At 40.2% G+C, this 16,691-nt stretch overlaps 4 protein-coding genes across 5 annotated transcripts; 1 reads left to right on the top strand and 3 right to left on the bottom strand.

The window, feature by feature from the left end:
• Nucleotides 1–1,185: 1,185 nt before the first annotated feature.
• On the bottom strand, nucleotides 1,186–4,481 carry ppme1 (protein phosphatase methylesterase 1). The gene is made up of 14 exons (XM_077740638.1): nucleotides 4,206–4,481; nucleotides 3,758–3,851; nucleotides 3,552–3,644; nucleotides 3,403–3,460; nucleotides 3,222–3,273; nucleotides 2,961–3,115; nucleotides 2,804–2,894; nucleotides 2,668–2,733; nucleotides 2,475–2,610; nucleotides 2,284–2,413; nucleotides 2,152–2,196; nucleotides 2,022–2,086; nucleotides 1,880–1,947; nucleotides 1,186–1,760 (listed from the first exon to the last, which is right to left on the bottom strand). Exons 1-14 carry the CDS (start codon nucleotides 4,289–4,291, stop codon nucleotides 1,757–1,759), a joined length of 1,143 nt encoding a protein of 380 aa, XP_077596764.1. The 5' UTR covers nucleotides 4,292–4,481; the 3' UTR covers nucleotides 1,186–1,756.
• Nucleotides 4,482–5,569: 1,088 nt separating this feature from the next.
• On the top strand, nucleotides 5,570–8,294 carry LOC144212970 (dicarboxylate carrier UCP2-like). Its single transcript, XM_077741202.1, has 7 exons — nucleotides 5,570–5,779; nucleotides 6,379–6,515; nucleotides 6,645–6,852; nucleotides 6,916–7,113; nucleotides 7,181–7,282; nucleotides 7,536–7,716; nucleotides 7,802–8,294. Exons 2-7 carry the CDS (start codon nucleotides 6,387–6,389, stop codon nucleotides 7,905–7,907), a joined length of 924 nt encoding a protein of 307 aa, XP_077597328.1. The 5' UTR covers nucleotides 5,570–5,779; nucleotides 6,379–6,386; the 3' UTR covers nucleotides 7,908–8,294.
• On the bottom strand, nucleotides 8,168–10,698 carry dnajb13 (DnaJ heat shock protein family (Hsp40) member B13). Its single transcript, XM_077741201.1, has 8 exons — nucleotides 10,301–10,698; nucleotides 10,112–10,215; nucleotides 9,781–9,942; nucleotides 9,559–9,707; nucleotides 9,375–9,488; nucleotides 8,860–8,973; nucleotides 8,725–8,801; nucleotides 8,168–8,646 (listed from the first exon to the last, which is right to left on the bottom strand). The coding sequence occupies exons 1-8, from the start codon at nucleotides 10,366–10,368 to the stop codon at nucleotides 8,487–8,489; spliced, it is 948 nt and encodes a 315-aa protein (XP_077597327.1). The 5' UTR covers nucleotides 10,369–10,698; the 3' UTR covers nucleotides 8,168–8,486.
• Nucleotides 10,699–10,903: 205 nt separating this feature from the next.
• rab6a (RAB6A, member RAS oncogene family) lies at nucleotides 10,904–15,214 on the bottom strand. 2 transcript variants are annotated; one of them, XM_077741009.1, is made up of 8 exons: nucleotides 14,851–15,214; nucleotides 14,051–14,109; nucleotides 13,932–13,985; nucleotides 13,699–13,804; nucleotides 13,472–13,583; nucleotides 12,853–12,946; nucleotides 12,085–12,151; nucleotides 10,904–12,006 (listed from the first exon to the last, which is right to left on the bottom strand). In XM_077741009.1, exons 1-8 carry the CDS (start codon nucleotides 14,918–14,920, stop codon nucleotides 11,942–11,944), a joined length of 627 nt encoding a protein of 208 aa, XP_077597135.1. In that variant the 5' UTR covers nucleotides 14,921–15,214; the 3' UTR covers nucleotides 10,904–11,941. The 2 variants fall into 2 exon arrangements, with proteins under 2 accessions (XP_077597135.1, XP_077597133.1); XM_077741007.1 differs by lacking the exon at nucleotides 12,853–12,946 and adding an exon at nucleotides 13,228–13,321 and having other exon boundaries at nucleotides 14,851–15,210.
• Nucleotides 15,215–16,691: the final 1,477 nt, after the last annotated feature.

Below are 16,691 nucleotides of genomic sequence, written 5' to 3' on the forward strand. Positions count from 1 at the left end.
CACTAGCAGCCTCAGAAGAACCATTGGGGATAGCGTTACTCGCTAGTAATTGCCGCTGAATTATTTGCAACATTGCCGCATTGGTGCGTTCCATTTTGTCGCCTTTAGTGTCACATGATTTGAGCTTTTGCTTCCATCAAATGGCTTGTTATGCAATAGCGGCACTTTCAACATTGTTCTGGCAAGTTATGAAGTTAATTTGTGCACAAAAATGTATACTAGTAAGTTCTAAGTATACTAAGGCTGCAAGTAAGCAGTTATCTTGAGTCAATTTTTGCATTTTTATAATTGTATAACTGTAAGAGGAAAACAACAATAAAAATGTTATTTTTCAGTTTGTGTCTTATTAAATTAAACAAAAATTAGGATTGGGAGGCTCCATTAAGACGATTTGGGTAATTTTTAGGCCTCTACATCAATAATGGCTGACAACGATGCCCTTTCAAAAAATACCACAGCTACTGAAATACCATACGCAAAGAGCGAGGGAGGTTTTTAAGGAAAAGGAAAATGTCCTTCTAGATTTCCTTGGTGATGTGAAGCAGTTTGCCATCATGACAACAACCTTTGTGTCGGTGTCACTGTCACCAGGTACTTCTCCCTCTCTGGAATGTTTTTCAGAGCCTTTAAGTGCTCTTTCGCAGAGGCCGAGAAGCTATTGAGAGGCCTCCGAGCTTGTGGCCCGCTAAACACCGCTTCAATTAGTCCGGCGCCCTTCCCTTTTTTATTCTATGGGTTGTCATCTACCTCCGTGTTTACACTCGTAAATTGGCCTCACGGCGTCCATCTGGACTGGGAGAATAAAATATGCTATGTACGCTTGGTATATAAAGATATTTTAACTTACAACAAGGAGGACATCTGCTGGAAAAAGCATCAAATTGACTTTTATCTAGCAGGAAAGTGAAAAGACGAGTCTTACTTTAAGCACTTTTTAAAAAATGTGATTTTGATGGAAATCGCATAATGTTGAATACTTAAAAGTATTTTAAATGTCATTATTTTTTTTTTATAAGACAGTGAAGTACTGTGCACAAAATCAAATGTATCTTTCATTTAAAAAAATATATAGAATTTTTTAGAGTTGAAATAATTTAAATGTCATTAAATTTTGTAATTTACTCGAATTAAATAGGTGGTTTTAAACTAAACCTAATGCTAAGATAGATTAAAGAAAGGCAACAATTGTTGAAATCCTCATTTATTTAATGAAATACAATAAGCGCAAATTTGTACATCTATGTTGTTGTGCAATATAACATTAAAATGTAGCTGTTCACATTGCTTTCTCTTTCTCAGCTATAATTCAAAACATACAAATCAAATGTTTACTTTCATAATAATGTTTGTCCTTGCCTTTTTGGTGGATTGCAGCCATTGTAGAATTTGTAATTAAGATTGATAATCATTGAATTAATAAACCAACCTGATTTTGCTACGGAACATGTTGCTAAATTTTTCACAATGAAAAAAGCACATTACGACTTATTACGCTAATTCCTCTTAATCACGAACATATAAACACCACTCAAAACAAAACATATCAGGAACTTGCGTAAAAAAACAACAACAAAGGGGCAAACAATACAAATTCTTATGTTTTACAATTAAATAAGGCAAAGCTCAAAAGGCAAAGTATCTAAATAAAAAAATGGTGGGTGTTTTTTTGTTTGTTTAGTTTTGTCCCCCATAAAGTGTCTGTTGTCGAACATTGATGTTCCTTCTTTAAAGAATTCTTCTATGGCAACGTATCAAATTAACTGGAGAAAAAGATTTTAATTTTTTTGAGATTTTCAGTATCCTAAATACTGCTCCAATTATCAATTTAAAAAAAAATACTTTGAAACTCAATCATGCATAAATAGGAATAAACTCTTACCACATGTATCCTTCTTTAAAATCAGTGAATTTATGGCGGACCATAAAAGTGGCTAAAGCATCCGCTACCTGAAAAAAGAGCAAAAAGAAGAATTAATTCAACAATAAAGATCAGCTAATAAGTTACGAGGCTGCTAATGTACTTTTTCAGGTGCATCCTCATGGACGGCGTGTCCACACTGAGGGAGAACCTGCATTTGAAACTTCCCTGTGGACAACCACAAGATAAATACAACACATTTCGCCCCCCAAAAAAGGTAAAAACAGTCCTACCTTGCATCTGTCCTATAGTAAGGTCTTTGTCAAGCCTGTCCACTCCTGCACAAAAATGCACATTTTCCTGCCATCAACATTGAGCTAAAAAAATATCAATATAAACAATGTATTGACTATGAGAATTAGAACCTGCGAGGAGGAGCAATTTTGGGACGACGCAGGTGAGGAAAAGTGCAGAGAGGCCTTTGAACCAGCCCTCCCAGTACTTCTCTGTCTTGGCCAAATCGACTCTCCACGTGAAGATGCTCTCTTTCTTTGTCTGCAATGGAGATAATGGTCATATAAAAAGTATCAGAATCAGCCAATGAGAGACAACAAACCTCTTGGTCATCCTCCTTCAGCTTTTTCTTGCTGGACTCTTGTTGTCCTCCTTCTTCTTCCTCATCCTCTTCTTCTTCTATGATCCCTTCGTTGATGCTGTTGGAGACCCCTGGGCTCCTGGAGGACTCCTCACATCTGCGAGTGGCAGAAAGTGTCATTTATTGGCTCAAAAAAGTCGTAAAGAGGACCTACTTTTTAACTTGGCCTCCCATGGATACGCGTGCCGACTCGATGTTTCGGATTTGGCCGCTTTTGACGCTGATGAGCAGAAAAAGCAATTTAAACATGTAATTATTTTTTTTCGGTCATATGGTGGCTTGGTATTTACCTCCACTCGATGGCATTTTCCAGCGATTTAAAAATATTGGGCCTACTTCTCAGGAAATTCTGCATGCTGTTTAGGGCGTCCATTGCAGTGCCTGAAAGAAAAGAAATTCCAAGCATGTTGGATACGAGAAAAAACAATTCAGACTCCGACAACCGACCTTCGACGACGTCAATGACGCAGAGGCCGATCAGCGACGGGATGAGATTTGCTGCGGCGGTGTGGACCGCTATGGCTCCGCCCATACTGTGTCCAATGAGCATGATTGGCGGTGGGCTTTCTCCATAAAGAGCTTCTACCACTTTGCCGACATCCCTTTGGGGGAAAAGAAGAGATTGCGTTGAAAAATAAGGACATGACATTACTTTGAGAGCGAATATCAGGTAAAATACCATTTGTTGTGATGTTTACAACAACTTACTTAGCCATAGTGTCTGCAGAGAGATCATCGGAATTTTTTACTATGGAATCCCCTGCAAAAGATGAGCGATGCATATGAATACAGTAATTTTAAAATAATGTTTTCCCCCACATACAAGCATAGCGAATTCATACTTTTGACAACTGAAGAAATATTTATTATTCAAATTCAAATCTCTAACCGTGAGCTCGAAGGTCCAAAGCCACCACCCGGCAGTCAATCCTGTTATAGATGACGGCCTATAAAAGAAGTAGAAAGAGCTTTAAAACGGGCAGAGTTGTAAACGTTCCACGTGGCCACACGGTGATCGTAAAAAGGAATGATGCTCACAGTGAAGACGGCCCAGGAGAGAGCAGAGTGTCCTCCTCCATGCAGCAGGAGCAGCACGGGACCATGAGCACCGCTGCAGTAAACTCGGAAAACGTTCTGTGTAGTTAAGGAAATAGGGCACCTGGATTTGTCTCCCACTTCCCCGAAAGCATAACAAATGACTTCCCCAATGCACGTGGGACTTTAATAGGAGCAGTCAAAGATATGTCTTTGCCGTTTTCGTTCTCCACTTCGACATCTTCCATGGTTTCAAAATACTGGCTCCATGACAACGGGGTGAAATCTCTCCTTCGTCCAGGCCTGAATGGGGGAAAAAAAACACTATTTCAGACAATTTAACCAGGTTTTTTTTCCCGGAAAATAGCAGCTCCATTGCAATCACTTTATTTGTGCATCCTCTTTTATTTTCTTTTAATTTTTATGTGTATATTATGACTTAGATGGGCTCAAATTTCAGTATATTTTGGCTGACATTTACAGTAATGTGCGTCTAATCCGATTTGACTGTCAAAATTGGACGTTTATCATCGTTAATGGCATGGCAGATTTAATGAGTATCATAGCTGGCTGTATATACTTTTTAAAAAGTATCTTTTAGAAATGTAATACATGTTGAATTAGGCATACTAATGCACAGTTCATTGATTTACTCACCCCATCTTGATTTTGGAGCTGGACTGGAAGCCAGCCGGCATAGGAGGTCTGGAAGCTAATAGGTTCAAATGCAACTGTTTCTCCATCTTCTCGGTCACTGTCAAGGAAGCTTTAAGGTGACCCGAGCCTTCTTTTGCTGCATAAGAGTTTTCTTGGACACCTGCGCAGCAGAAAGTGCCAGATAGAGACAAGATGTAAGCGCTAACTGTCACTACATCAATAGTGTCTCTGGCTAACTGCTGTTTGCTACATTCTCTTCTTCTTCTATGCCAACTTTTGCATTTACCGAGTTGTGTTGCCCTCTGCTGTCTATTACAAGCAAGTGGCATTGTAGTAGTATGTACTTGGAAAAATGAAACAATATATCTAAACATGACTTAGTACTATGTTATACTCCCAAAAATATTATTGACATATAATGCCAGCATAAACTTGGACAACAACAAAAGCATTCAATTCAATACTTTTGAAAATAGTTGCAAGTTACATTAAAACTTTTGCACCATAAAATAATTTTCTTTGATCCTTATGGATTGTTGTTGCATCATAACATGCAATTAAACCTTTTTTTTGTATGTGTGGTATCTACTGAAGTTTTGGAATGATGATTTTTAAAGTGCATAACGACACTCTGGTCACATTTACATTAAGCGACATCTGATTTTAAGAATAGCCATGGGCCTTATTTATAGCACGCCAGGACACGATAAGCTGTGTTTGCCACGCTCGTGGCTGCTGGTTGGTATTTAAATTGCAACAGAGCGCATGCGGCAAGCGGGCCTGTTTGGTTTCAGTTTGCAGGTCACCTCAATCACGTTGTAGCTGGAACAGCCAGGAGGTGTTTACAGCTGTCCCCGGTCTGCCACACTCCTCAAAGATCGCTGTTAGATAACTTTTACTGGGGCAAAAGTGGCAAGCCATTCTGTTGTTGGACATCTGCGATTGGAAAAAACAAAACAAAAATTAATGAAGTAATGTTTTGTAACTGTTATGCCATTACTTCATCCAGTTATAGGAAGAAGTAATACTATCACATAAACAATACTATTTAGAAACAGTGGTGACTCAAAAGTGTACTCTTTCATACTTTTTGGTTAAAAAAACAAACTCTTCTCTCCGTTCTGATTGGTTGCAAGCCAAGCACTTCATGTTCCAAGAGATCTTTCATAGGATATCACAGTATAGAGTGAAGATCCAAATCTATGTCAGGCTTATTACATAAGCGCTCCAACAACAAGCGTGTGACAATGCAACATTTTTAAAGAGGCAGGCGATGACGTTACAAGGTGGCCATCAACAAGAGCTCGGGTGTCCGGATGCCGGCGTCTGGTAAACACCAAATGCTCTAAAAGCAGTTGGGTGGGTACAAATTGTCACGCAGCCTAGGAGGGTGAGGGGCGTAGCGGGCCATAGGGGGCGTGAGGAGCGTATGGGAGGTCATGTGCAATAAGTGTCCATAAAGTCAGCAACTTGGCTGGAAGACAGACAGATAGCCGGAGCCAAACAGAGATGAGGACAACCGCCGGCTCAGGATTTTTTCATTGTCTTTGATGGTTCTTTGGGAAACTGCTAAGGTAATAATGGCTGGCTGAATGGACCACCATAGATAGACCTTGAAAGGGGGCAATTATTATATGACAGTTGTGCTTTCAGCAGATAAAAGGCAAAGGCAATGGAAGGGGGTTCATTTCTGATCTGGGATTGGAATAATAATTGTAAAATTGAAATCCGCATATTGATACTAGGGTTGGGCCATGATAGACTAATTAACGATCAAATTTGAATGGTTGAATACTATAGAAATTATTTGATAATTCAAAGACTTTTTTGCAGTAAGTGATTTTTTGCACTATTTTTTAAAATGAAAATACTAACAACAGTTTTAAATATGTATTTTCTAACTGTGTCAATGTATATTAAGAAACAACATAGCTAAAATATTAAAATCAAGAGAAAATTCCTTTAAATATGAAGCAATGAATCTCAATCTGAAATGTACTATGTGTAGTAGTATTAAGAAACATGATCTTTTAACGCTGTTAAAGGACAAAGATGAGTGAAGGCATAATGAAAATGCAGTAGGATTTCTATTTTGAATTTCCATGTAATTTGATTGACGAGTTATGTGGGGTCAAAGGTCAAATCAAAGAGCATGTTTTTTTTTCCATGTCAGGTGGCAAAATGGGGGCGGTGAAGGCCATAGAGGCGGCGGTCCCTTCGGCATCTGTCAAGTTCTTTGGCGCTGGCGCCGCGGCTTGCATTGCCGACCTGCTCACCTTTCCGTTGGATACGGCCAAAGTCCGACTACAGGTGGGATGACGTTTTAAGAGAGTGATGACCATAAGGGGGGGGGACCGCTTGGATTGGAAGACCAACCTTGGAAAGGAAATTTGAGTTAGATCACCCCGCTAAAAATGTCTCCTGCAAACTCATCCTCAGGTTCAAGGCGAAGTCGAAAAGGCGGCGGGTGGTGACCCGAAACGATACCGTGGGGTGTTTGGCACCATCAGCACAATGGTCCGCACCGAAGGTCCCATGAGCCTTTACAATGGACTGGTGGCGGGACTACAGAGACAGATGAGCTTCGCTTCGGTTCGGATCGGCCTTTACGACTCCATGAAGCAGTTCTACACTCGGGGAACAGAAAGTGAGTACGCCCACGTTTTGTCATCGAATTAAACGGCCTGACCAGAGCAATTGGTTGGCGTAGGTTCAGGAATCGTTACCAGGCTGATGGCGGGATGCACCACAGGCGCCATGGCCGTGGCTTTCGCCCAACCCACCGATGTGGTGAAGGTGCGTTTTCAAGCACAGGCACGCCTGCCCGATGGCGCTAGGAGATATAACGGGACTCTAGACGCCTATAGGACCATCGCGAGGAACGAGGGAGTGCGAGGCCTTTGGAAAGGTAGTTTTTCTTCTCACCGTGTTCAAACTTTTGCTTCTGATTTTAACTGTGCTTTCTTTGTTTACAGGGTGCATGCCCAACATTACCCGGAATGCCATTGTCAACTGTTCAGAGTTGGTCACCTATGACATCTTTAAGGAGGTCATTTTGAAATATGACCTTATGTCAGGTGAGTTGACCTTTTGTGTGTTTTTTTTTTTAGTGACATCACAACCAGAATTTACTGTCTCACTTTCTAATGGGAGATTTTTTTGTAGATAGAACCAAGAATATTTAAGATCAATTTTTTTTAGATTTTTGTCATTATTAAGGGGTAAACATGTCCCCAAAATGGGATCCTAGCATCTTTCATTTTCCATACATTCCATCTGCATTGATATTTTCCAATGAATTGCTTATGATTTGTATTTTTTTTTAAACAGATAACCTGCCGTGTCATTTCACCGCCGCCTTTGGTGCAGGCTTTTGCACCACAGTAGTAGCGTCCCCCGTGGACGTGGTCAAAACCCGCTTCATGAATTCGGGCGCCAACCAATACAGCGGCGCCATCAACTGCGCGCTCGCCATGTTAAAGAATGAAGGCCCTGCTGCATTCTATAAAGGGTAAACAAACACATACCTGGAGGGTAGTTCTTCCGTTTCTTGACACGCGACGTGGGCAGTCAACTTTCTCCGTTCTTCCTTTCAGGTTTATGCCGTCTTTCCTGCGACTGGGCTCCTGGAACATCGTCATGTTTGTCACATACGAACAAATCAAACGAGGCGTGACACAATACTGGGAGTCGCCATTTTGAAGCCACAAAGAAGCCACTTTGACAAAAAAGGCTCCAAAAAAAGAGCACTTTAAATTATGAGGGCCAAGCTCAGGTCGATGAGAGTTGAGCAACAGGAACGTCCAACGTTTTGCACGTTTTCCCGTAGTAGTGCGTCAGACACTCCTTCCGGAATTCCACGAGTCCATTGAGCACTTAGATGTAAAAAAATAAGCGGACCGAAATTTGGTGTCCCCCTTAAAGAAGGATGTGATGTTTACAAAATGAATCTCTGCCATTGCTTTTCATGTTATTATTGTCAATTTATGGAGTATAGACTGAGCCCTATGCCAAAAAAATTGGACATTTTTGCTGATGGTTGAATTTCCAAAGGGTAACGAGACACAAATAAAGAAACATTTTTGCAAATGCCTGTGTTTTTATGTGCATGTTTACCATGACATGTAATATTCAATCAATGCATTGACGTTGCAATGCAATGTGTGCTGATGTTTGTTTGTTTTTTAGCATGACTCAGCTGAATTTATGTTAAGCAAAAAGACCTTACATTTATCTTCCCTGTTCTGCATCGGCCAAAAAAATTGAAAAAGAAGGGAGTGATCAATTTTTAAAAAGTAAGGCCTGCTTGATGAGGTCTTTCCTATCTGGGGAGAGCCTCTCGGGGAACTGAATACCAAAAATTAGAATGAGGTTTCCTCGCTGTGAAGGATTGTGGGATAGCGGCATTCCCTCTCCAGTCACCACTTTTTGGTAAGTGAAACTACAAAGACAACAAGAAGGAATCACTACCTCATTTGCATTGAATTTATCTATTTAGAACAGAAAGAGGAATACTTACTGTACAATGTCATTGATGGGAACGTTGAGTAACCTGCCATCTAGTGTTTCCACATTGACAGAACACCCTGTCAAAGCCTATGATGGAAAAAAATAACTAAAGTAGCTGTTTAAGTCAATTTTTTTGTTTACTTACCATTGCTAGTGAAATTTGAGCCTTGAAGATCAAGTCATTGTTTTGTCTTTTGAATTGAGGGTGCGTCTTCTGTCGTACTATAAAGACGATGTCAGCAGGGATCTTGTTTGGGCCCTCAAAATCACAAAAACAACATTGTTTCACATATATCCACTTTCTCTACTTAGTCCTGCCTATTTCTACGCTCCAAAAATATGCAACAGTACATGAATCATCTTATTTAACAATAGGAATACTATTCAGTTGCTGCTATGGTATAGTGTAGATATAATATTTAGATTTTTGAACTAAAAACACAGAAAATTGATTAAAAAATGACAATTATTGATTTAAAACGGGAGAAATCAGGAAATTTAATATACATCTATACTCTTTTTAATTTGATCCTAAGACAGAAAGTCAGCACTCATGGTTTACTTTCCCGGGCCGCACAAAATGATGCGGCGGGCCAGATTTGGCCCCCGGGCCTCCACTTTGACACCAGTGGTATAGTTAGTAAAAATGAATATTTTTACCTGGTCCCCTTCTTTGGAAAAAAGAACCTTGGTGCCTTCTTTCCATCCCGGTTTGACATCAATGGAGAGAATTTTATCCTTGATTCCTGACGTGTAGCCATCATCGTTCATAACCTGCAAAGTTGAACCACGTCAGTTTTTGTCCATAAATGTGCTCGTTTGCGACCGAAATCGATGGACTGACCCTCCGAGATATTTTAATCTTTTTGGTGCAACCATGGAAAAGGTCATCCAGGGATAGATGAAGATCTCTCTCGATAGGGGGGTCTTGTGTTTTCACCTCTTCGGGGAGAAGGCCACCCAAAAGGAGAGGGATGTCGTGCGTATAGAAGTCTAGGATGAAAGGTCAGAGGTCAGACAAAAAATAACGAATGGTTACGGATGATATTGAGGGTTTGGAAGGCACCTGCAAATGGGTTGTCGCTGCCGAAAAACTGGCGGAAGGTTTTGTCTGGATTGCCGTGGTAGACATATTTGGATGACCAAGCACCGCCGCTGCCAAACTCGTATGGAATTCCACCTTTCAGGCCTTCCACTCCAAATTTGTCATAAGTGGCCTTTTTTCGAGCTGTCACAACATCGCACACATGTTCAGGGCCATCAGTCCTATTTTAAAGTTAGATTTTGCACAAAATCCAAGTCAGCCGTTGTTAAAAAACGAGACAGCTGCTTTATTAATAAAAATAATAATCATAATAATTTTTGGGGGGTGTATTTTGATAGTGTTTTGTGCTTACGGTCACTCAAAACATCGTAGGCTTCTCCTAGTTGGTAAAATTTCTCTGCACTATCGGGCTCTTTGTTGCTGCTCGGATGAAACTTGAGCGCCAGACGGCGATATCTGCAAAAAAAAGAGGCAAAAGTATTTTTTTTTTAAAATGACGAATGTTTTACAGTGTTACGAAAGTGTCGTTAGGTCGACTTACGCCTTTTTGACGTCCGCGTCGGTGGCATTCCTGTTGATCTCAAGCTTGTCGTAGTATTCGCTGCACATTGCAAAGTTCTGATCGCTATTTTTTTGCAATATAAATGTCAAGATGAGCTAAAACACCTGTCCTGATAAGATATTAATGTTGATTAACCCAACGCCACTACATTCTAGTGACAAGGTTGTATTTAAAAACGGTGCTAATCCCGTTTAGAGTTGTCCAAACTGTCAACGAGTCAAAGAAAACGACAAAGATGACGAAGTATTGCACTCGTAAAAGTCACGTGTGCATTAAAAAGCAATGTTAAACTCACTATTCACCTGACGTTTCAGATCGGGTTTAAGCAAGATAAATCTACACAGAATAGAAATTGTTTACAGCAAACGCTAGGGGCAACAGACTAATTTAGGGAGCGTCCACAAAGAGTCAAAACGAAGAGATGCTTGACAAGTTTAGGGACCGTCCACAAACCCCGACCCGAAGAGACTGTAAAAAATGTTATACATAGTACATAATCTTACAAAAAGACAAAGATGGCGAAAATAATGGAAAATATATACAGATTTAAAACGACAAAATAATTGCATTCAAAGACTGAAATGCAGCAGCAGTAACAAGTTGATTTTATTTTCCCTTGCCCCATTAAACCAATTTCAGGCAGAAATTATTGTATAGAACTTCCTCTCTAAATATTGACACAAATTCAAATTGCACAGTGAAAAGTGCATGATTAAATAACATTTTTAGAAGAAGTAAATAGACGTGCATAACGAGATGTCTTGACCTACTGTCATCCAGATATATATGAATGTTAGAAATCAAGAATGAAAAAAAATCCACTAACAGTTGGATGTAAAATAAATAAAACAGGTTGATGTGGATTTAATACAATTGCAGGTAAATCACTAACAAAAAAAAATCAATACCAAAATAAAAACAAGCAACAATATCAGTTTACGGGGCTATCAAGAAAAGCCCTTGTTTTTGTTTTTTTAAACACACACCATCTCCATTTCAAATAGTGAGCTTTATCAAAAAACTATCTTCGAACAAACAGCTATTTGATATTCTGACAATGAAAAAATGTCCCAATAAAAACGGTTAAAAATAACATGCTTGAAAAAAAATGTGAAAATTCAAACAAATCTATGTGGAAGAATGACAATGAGGTGGAAAAGTGTTTTTTGTCCATGTGGGGGATATCAGAGGTCAGCTGACCTTGCTTAGAAAAGTCACTTTGACATGTTTTTGACCAGTTTTTGGGGTCACCACCCTGCAACCATGTTTGCACAAGAGTAGTTTGCCAGTGACAAATAATGGAAGAAGCCTAGCAAAGTCGCAATAACGTTACTTTGACTATTTATTTATCTGAAAATGCCATCTCCAATTGACATTTGCTTGCAAAAAACTCACACGAACTAGTGTCATTTTATCGTCTTTTTTAACCGGGGGCTGTGAATATAGCGTTTCCGTGTTTGTGCCAAGTGGCGCAGTGCAAAAAAAAAAAATCAATTGGCGACATTAATGGCCACCGGACGAGTGGTCTCCGTTCTCCTTGGGGGTTGAGGAGAGTGAGGCGGATGTAGTGAGATAAGAGAGAAATATTTAAACCTAGTAAGAGCATTTCCCAGTATAAAACTAGCAGGCACAGCCGCCTTCACTGGCGGGCTGCTCAGGTGGCTTCTCCAGTTTAATGTCAATCACTGTAGGGTGCCACAGTTAGGGAATATCACATATGAAGCTTATTATTATTATTTTTGGAAGAAATGGGTAAAGGATACTGTCCTCTCTGTTTTTGTCCTGTGTGGTATCCATGCCGGGGAGGGCGGCTGCCACACGACGGAAGAGCTTCAGATGGGAAAAAAGAGAGGCTGTTACTTTAAGATGGTGAGCTCCAGGAAAGCGTGAATGAAAATCAATAACGTGACTGGGCATGATCAATTGGGGTGTTTCCATGGAACGCGCTGAGAGAATGACGTCAAGTGACTGATAATGTAAAAAAAATAACAAAAAGGTGCAGTATGTGCTATGACTCATAACGTGCGACGAATAAATCACAATCCCATGAAGTGGAATGTTGCTAGGGAGTATTGGAGGCACATTTGAAACAAAGTATAGGGAATACTTTGCAAAAACTGGTGGGGAATTGTCCTATTTTGACCAGAATCAAGTCATATATCTCAAAGGGAGAAGTAACATTAGCATAAGTGTTCTAATGTTTGTAAAAATGTAATCTAGGACTCATAATAATTAAGCTCATTCTCCAAAAAGTACATATTTGGCTACTTTTCAGCGTTCCCCTAATACTCCTATCTTATTAACTCTGACCCATCTTTTGAGATGTACTCATGCCAAACAGATATTTGCATAGTATTTTGACGATATGTGTTTTAACGGAGAGTACTTTGTGATTGAACGAGTATCACAAAATGGGTCAGTAAAAAGGGCCAGGCTTTTTCCATTTTGAAGCATGCGCGAATGAGCCAATCACCACAAGCCAATCAACGGACGGATGGGATGAAAGCACACAAATGCACCCCAGCGTCTACCTGTTTGACATTGTAGCCTGTCTTTGCGCTTGTCTCAATAAATAGAACATTCATCTCTTTTGCTCTCTGCTCTCCCTCCTCTGTGGTAATCTGTCTGTGACCAATCACGACGCATAGGGACGGGGGGGATACGGGACGGGGGGGAAAAAGAACACATTGAACATTTGATAAGAAAAAGAGTCGTGCTCATCCCTGCTCCCGCTGCCACCTTTTTTCCAAGCGCAAAACAGAGAACACAACAGAAAGTATTCAATGAATATGAATTTGCAAAGGCTAAAATGGGGCTGGTTGACTTTGGGAGGCGTTCCTCGGTGGCCAAGGTGGCAGCATCGGTGGCCAGGCGACTGAGCACGACGCTCGCTCTGTGGATCTTACCTGCTTCACGTTGTAGCCGGCTTTCGCGCTAGTCTCAATAAACATTACATTTAGTTCTTTGGCTTTGCGCTCTCCCTCCTCAATAGATACTTGCCTGTGATAGATAAAGGGATTAACATTGGACATCAAATTGCGGAAGAAACAGATTGAGTTACTGCTGCAGCGGGAAACTGGGAAGCACTTGGTATTAGCATCGCTAGCGACAATCAATCGTTAGCCAGCCGCCTCCTGGGAACGACATTACCTTTTATCTGCCAGGTCCGTCTTGTTTCCCACCAACATGATGATGACGTCACTCCCTCGCTCCGTTCTGACGTCGTCGATCCATTTGGTGGTTTGTTGGAAGGAGTTGACGTCTGTCAAAGAGAAATTTCCAATGGAGCGGATTGGGCTGGAACAATTGTGGCTAATAGAGGAGGAAATGTTTTTTTTTTTTTTTTAGGAACGTGTCGGAAGGGAGTTGCCGCGTACTTGTGATGTCGTAAACCACCACGGCAGCGGCAGAGTCTCTGATGTAACTTGGAATGAGGCTGCGAAATCGCTCTTGGCCTGCTGTGTCCCACAACTGCAATCGGATCTAAGAGCAGGACGTGAAAAAAAAAATCCAAGCTATTTTTTTAATGGCAATGGGTCTAGTCATAACCCTCTTATGACAAAACAATATAAACTGACAAAGGAACAGTAATTAAAATCCAAAAACTTACTGTTCTGTCCTCAAGGTACATGGTTTTTGACAGGAAATCAATTCCTATTGTGGCCTGTAAGAAGGTACACTGTTAATAACAAATATTAAATATGAAGCATGTAACATTTTGGGGCTCACTTGGTAAGTGTTGTCGAAGCTGTCGTACATGAACCTTGTGATCAGCGACGTCTTCCCCACTGGAAACAAAACACAGAAGACATTTTGACTCCATTCACTTATCTTGCTAGCGTGGACTGTGACTTTCAGGCCACTGAGCACAAGTCAATTATTACACATCTTTAAAGGAATTTTCACTAAGGACTTTGAGGGGAAAAAGATCAGATCAGTTAAAAGTATTGAGGTCTACCCAACATTGACAGATGAATCTATGGTTTGAAACAAGCACTGCAAACCATTAAATGTCAATAACAGTGACGCACGAACTTCAAGCAAGACATTAATATTTAATACTGTATTGGCTTAAAGTAACAGACACTTGCCGGCGTGCCATTAAAACATTCTCTGTTGACAACTCTTTATTTTAACATTGTTACAATAGCGTTTTTCCTTCTTCCATTGATTCATTTTCACTACAAGTGGGAGTGAACGTGAAAAGACGAATGTAGGAATGTTACCAGCCAGGTTTTCATACAATAACAATCTGCCTTTATGTTATCAATGAATTCAAAGTACAATGACTGCTCGGGTTTCTTAGTGTACAATTGTACTAGATAGACGTCTCAACGGCTTAAAAACAGACTTTTCTGGATTTAGCTGAGAAGCAAAAAATGCATTACGTGGCTAATGTGAACTCGTCACGACGAGCGATTAAGGTAGCCACAACCCACCCAGAGTACTTAGCATCTGACCTAAATGGGTTTATTAAAAATCGATTTACAGCATGTGGCCACACGTGGTCATTAGAAGGCAAGACTTACCACTTTGTTCCCCGAGAAAGACTAGTTTAAATTTTCTTAGTGGGTTTCCAAAGTCCCCGGCCGTAGACATGGCTGTTAGAAAAGCTCTGACGTGACTTCTTTGGAGCTTCCCAGCTAGCCAGCCAAAGCGAGCTAACCACTTTTTTCGAGTAGAATAAGTCTGTAACGTCGAGCCGACTAGTCTGATTGACTAACTTGTTAGAGTTTTCAGTTGTAGAAATGCCCCTTTCAGATTTCAAAACACTTTTTCGACAACTCACTGCTCAGCTGTTGCCAAGTTAGCATTACAGTTACATTACTTGTGTGACATGTCTACTGGCTAGTTGCCACTTTGGGACGCTCTTCTTCGTGTGAAAACGTCACCCACAAATTATGGTACTGCCCTCTTGTGGTAACAAACATGTCACACAAATGGTACCTACATTGTTGTTGCTACAAATGATAAAAAGGAAGTCAGTATCAAAAATACTTTTTTAGGAAAAAAATAAATATAAAATACTGTGTAAATATAAACAATATGTTTTACTCTCAGTGTTCAATATTGGTGCACCTTTTGATAACTTTTATATTCTAATATGATCCCCGTTACCAATCGAAATATGTGTGCAAACAAATTGAAAGTATTGTCATTATATATTTCCCTGACATCCCCAGATTGCGATCAAATGAATGCCGTTTTACACAACAGCCCTGCCATAAACCCTCCTGTCAAGATCTTTATACTCCTCTGCTTTTATTGAATCTATCTAAGAGAACTGTTGATTAACAGTCATTTTGAAAGCTATAATTTGTGCTCCTGTAAAACTATCCCGACATGCGCTGTCTGCGTGCCAATTTTACAGTCATTTACCAACCTTTATTACTCCACTGTGATGTCTTTTCAAATCAAAACTGAAAGAAAGCATAATACCAAATCCCATCCGACAAAGCCGAGATGTTAAAGTGACCAATCATCATCATTGATGCCATAATTCATCCATTAATCCAGTGAGGATAATTTAATGGCTTCCAACAAACCTCAGTGAATAAATAGCTAACCGCAGTATACACAGAGAGACACGTGGTGGCTTTGTTTGGCAACCATCAAACAAAAACGTGACCTTCAACTGCACCAGGTATGCCAAATAATTGGATTTCTATAATGTGAAAGCCTGGCCCAGTTTTTCACTCAATCTCTTTCACACGGCACAAAAAAAAAAAGAAAGGTTTTTGGAATATTACCCATCACAATAAAATATGATTTACCTGGCTGAGTGTGAACAAAATGTTAGGGATTTTTAAGCTGTAGGTCATTGAAGACAGACGCACCTGCGACTTGGTCGCTCACGTGCAATGCAGTGAAAATCTCCGTCCTGCGGGGATTTAAAGGCCCCCAGCTCGCCAAAATGGAGCCATCCACACCCCCCCCCCCCCCACACACACACACACCTCTTCACTGGCCGCCTCCCCATCGTTGTTCTCCACAACTGTGGTAAACGTCCTTGGTACGAGAACGACCCCAAGATGCTGAACTGACAAATTTGTCTTTCACTCTCTCCTCTATCCAATATTTCTTTTTTTTTTCTTTCACTTGCACCTTTGGAGGTTTGTTGACTTTGCAGAAATAGCCGGTTGCGGCACTTCAGGGGGGGAAAAAAACGGGATGTGTGAAAACGGATTATTTAGAATACAAGGAAGAGGAGTAGGGGAATAAAAACACAATCTGAACCTTGATTTGAGTCTCTACTATTTTTTTTTACATCTACTGTTATTAAACTGGGGCATTATTTGAAAATAAAATTGAGTTCAATGCTGTTAAACACTTAAATTGCTTTGCTGATTCTAAAAATTGCAGTATTTTT

The sequence above is a fragment of the Stigmatopora nigra genome, chromosome 19, assembly GCF_051989575.1.
Source record: "Stigmatopora nigra isolate UIUO_SnigA chromosome 19, RoL_Snig_1.1, whole genome shotgun sequence".
Taxonomy (NCBI): Eukaryota; Metazoa; Chordata; class Actinopteri; order Syngnathiformes; family Syngnathidae; genus Stigmatopora; species Stigmatopora nigra.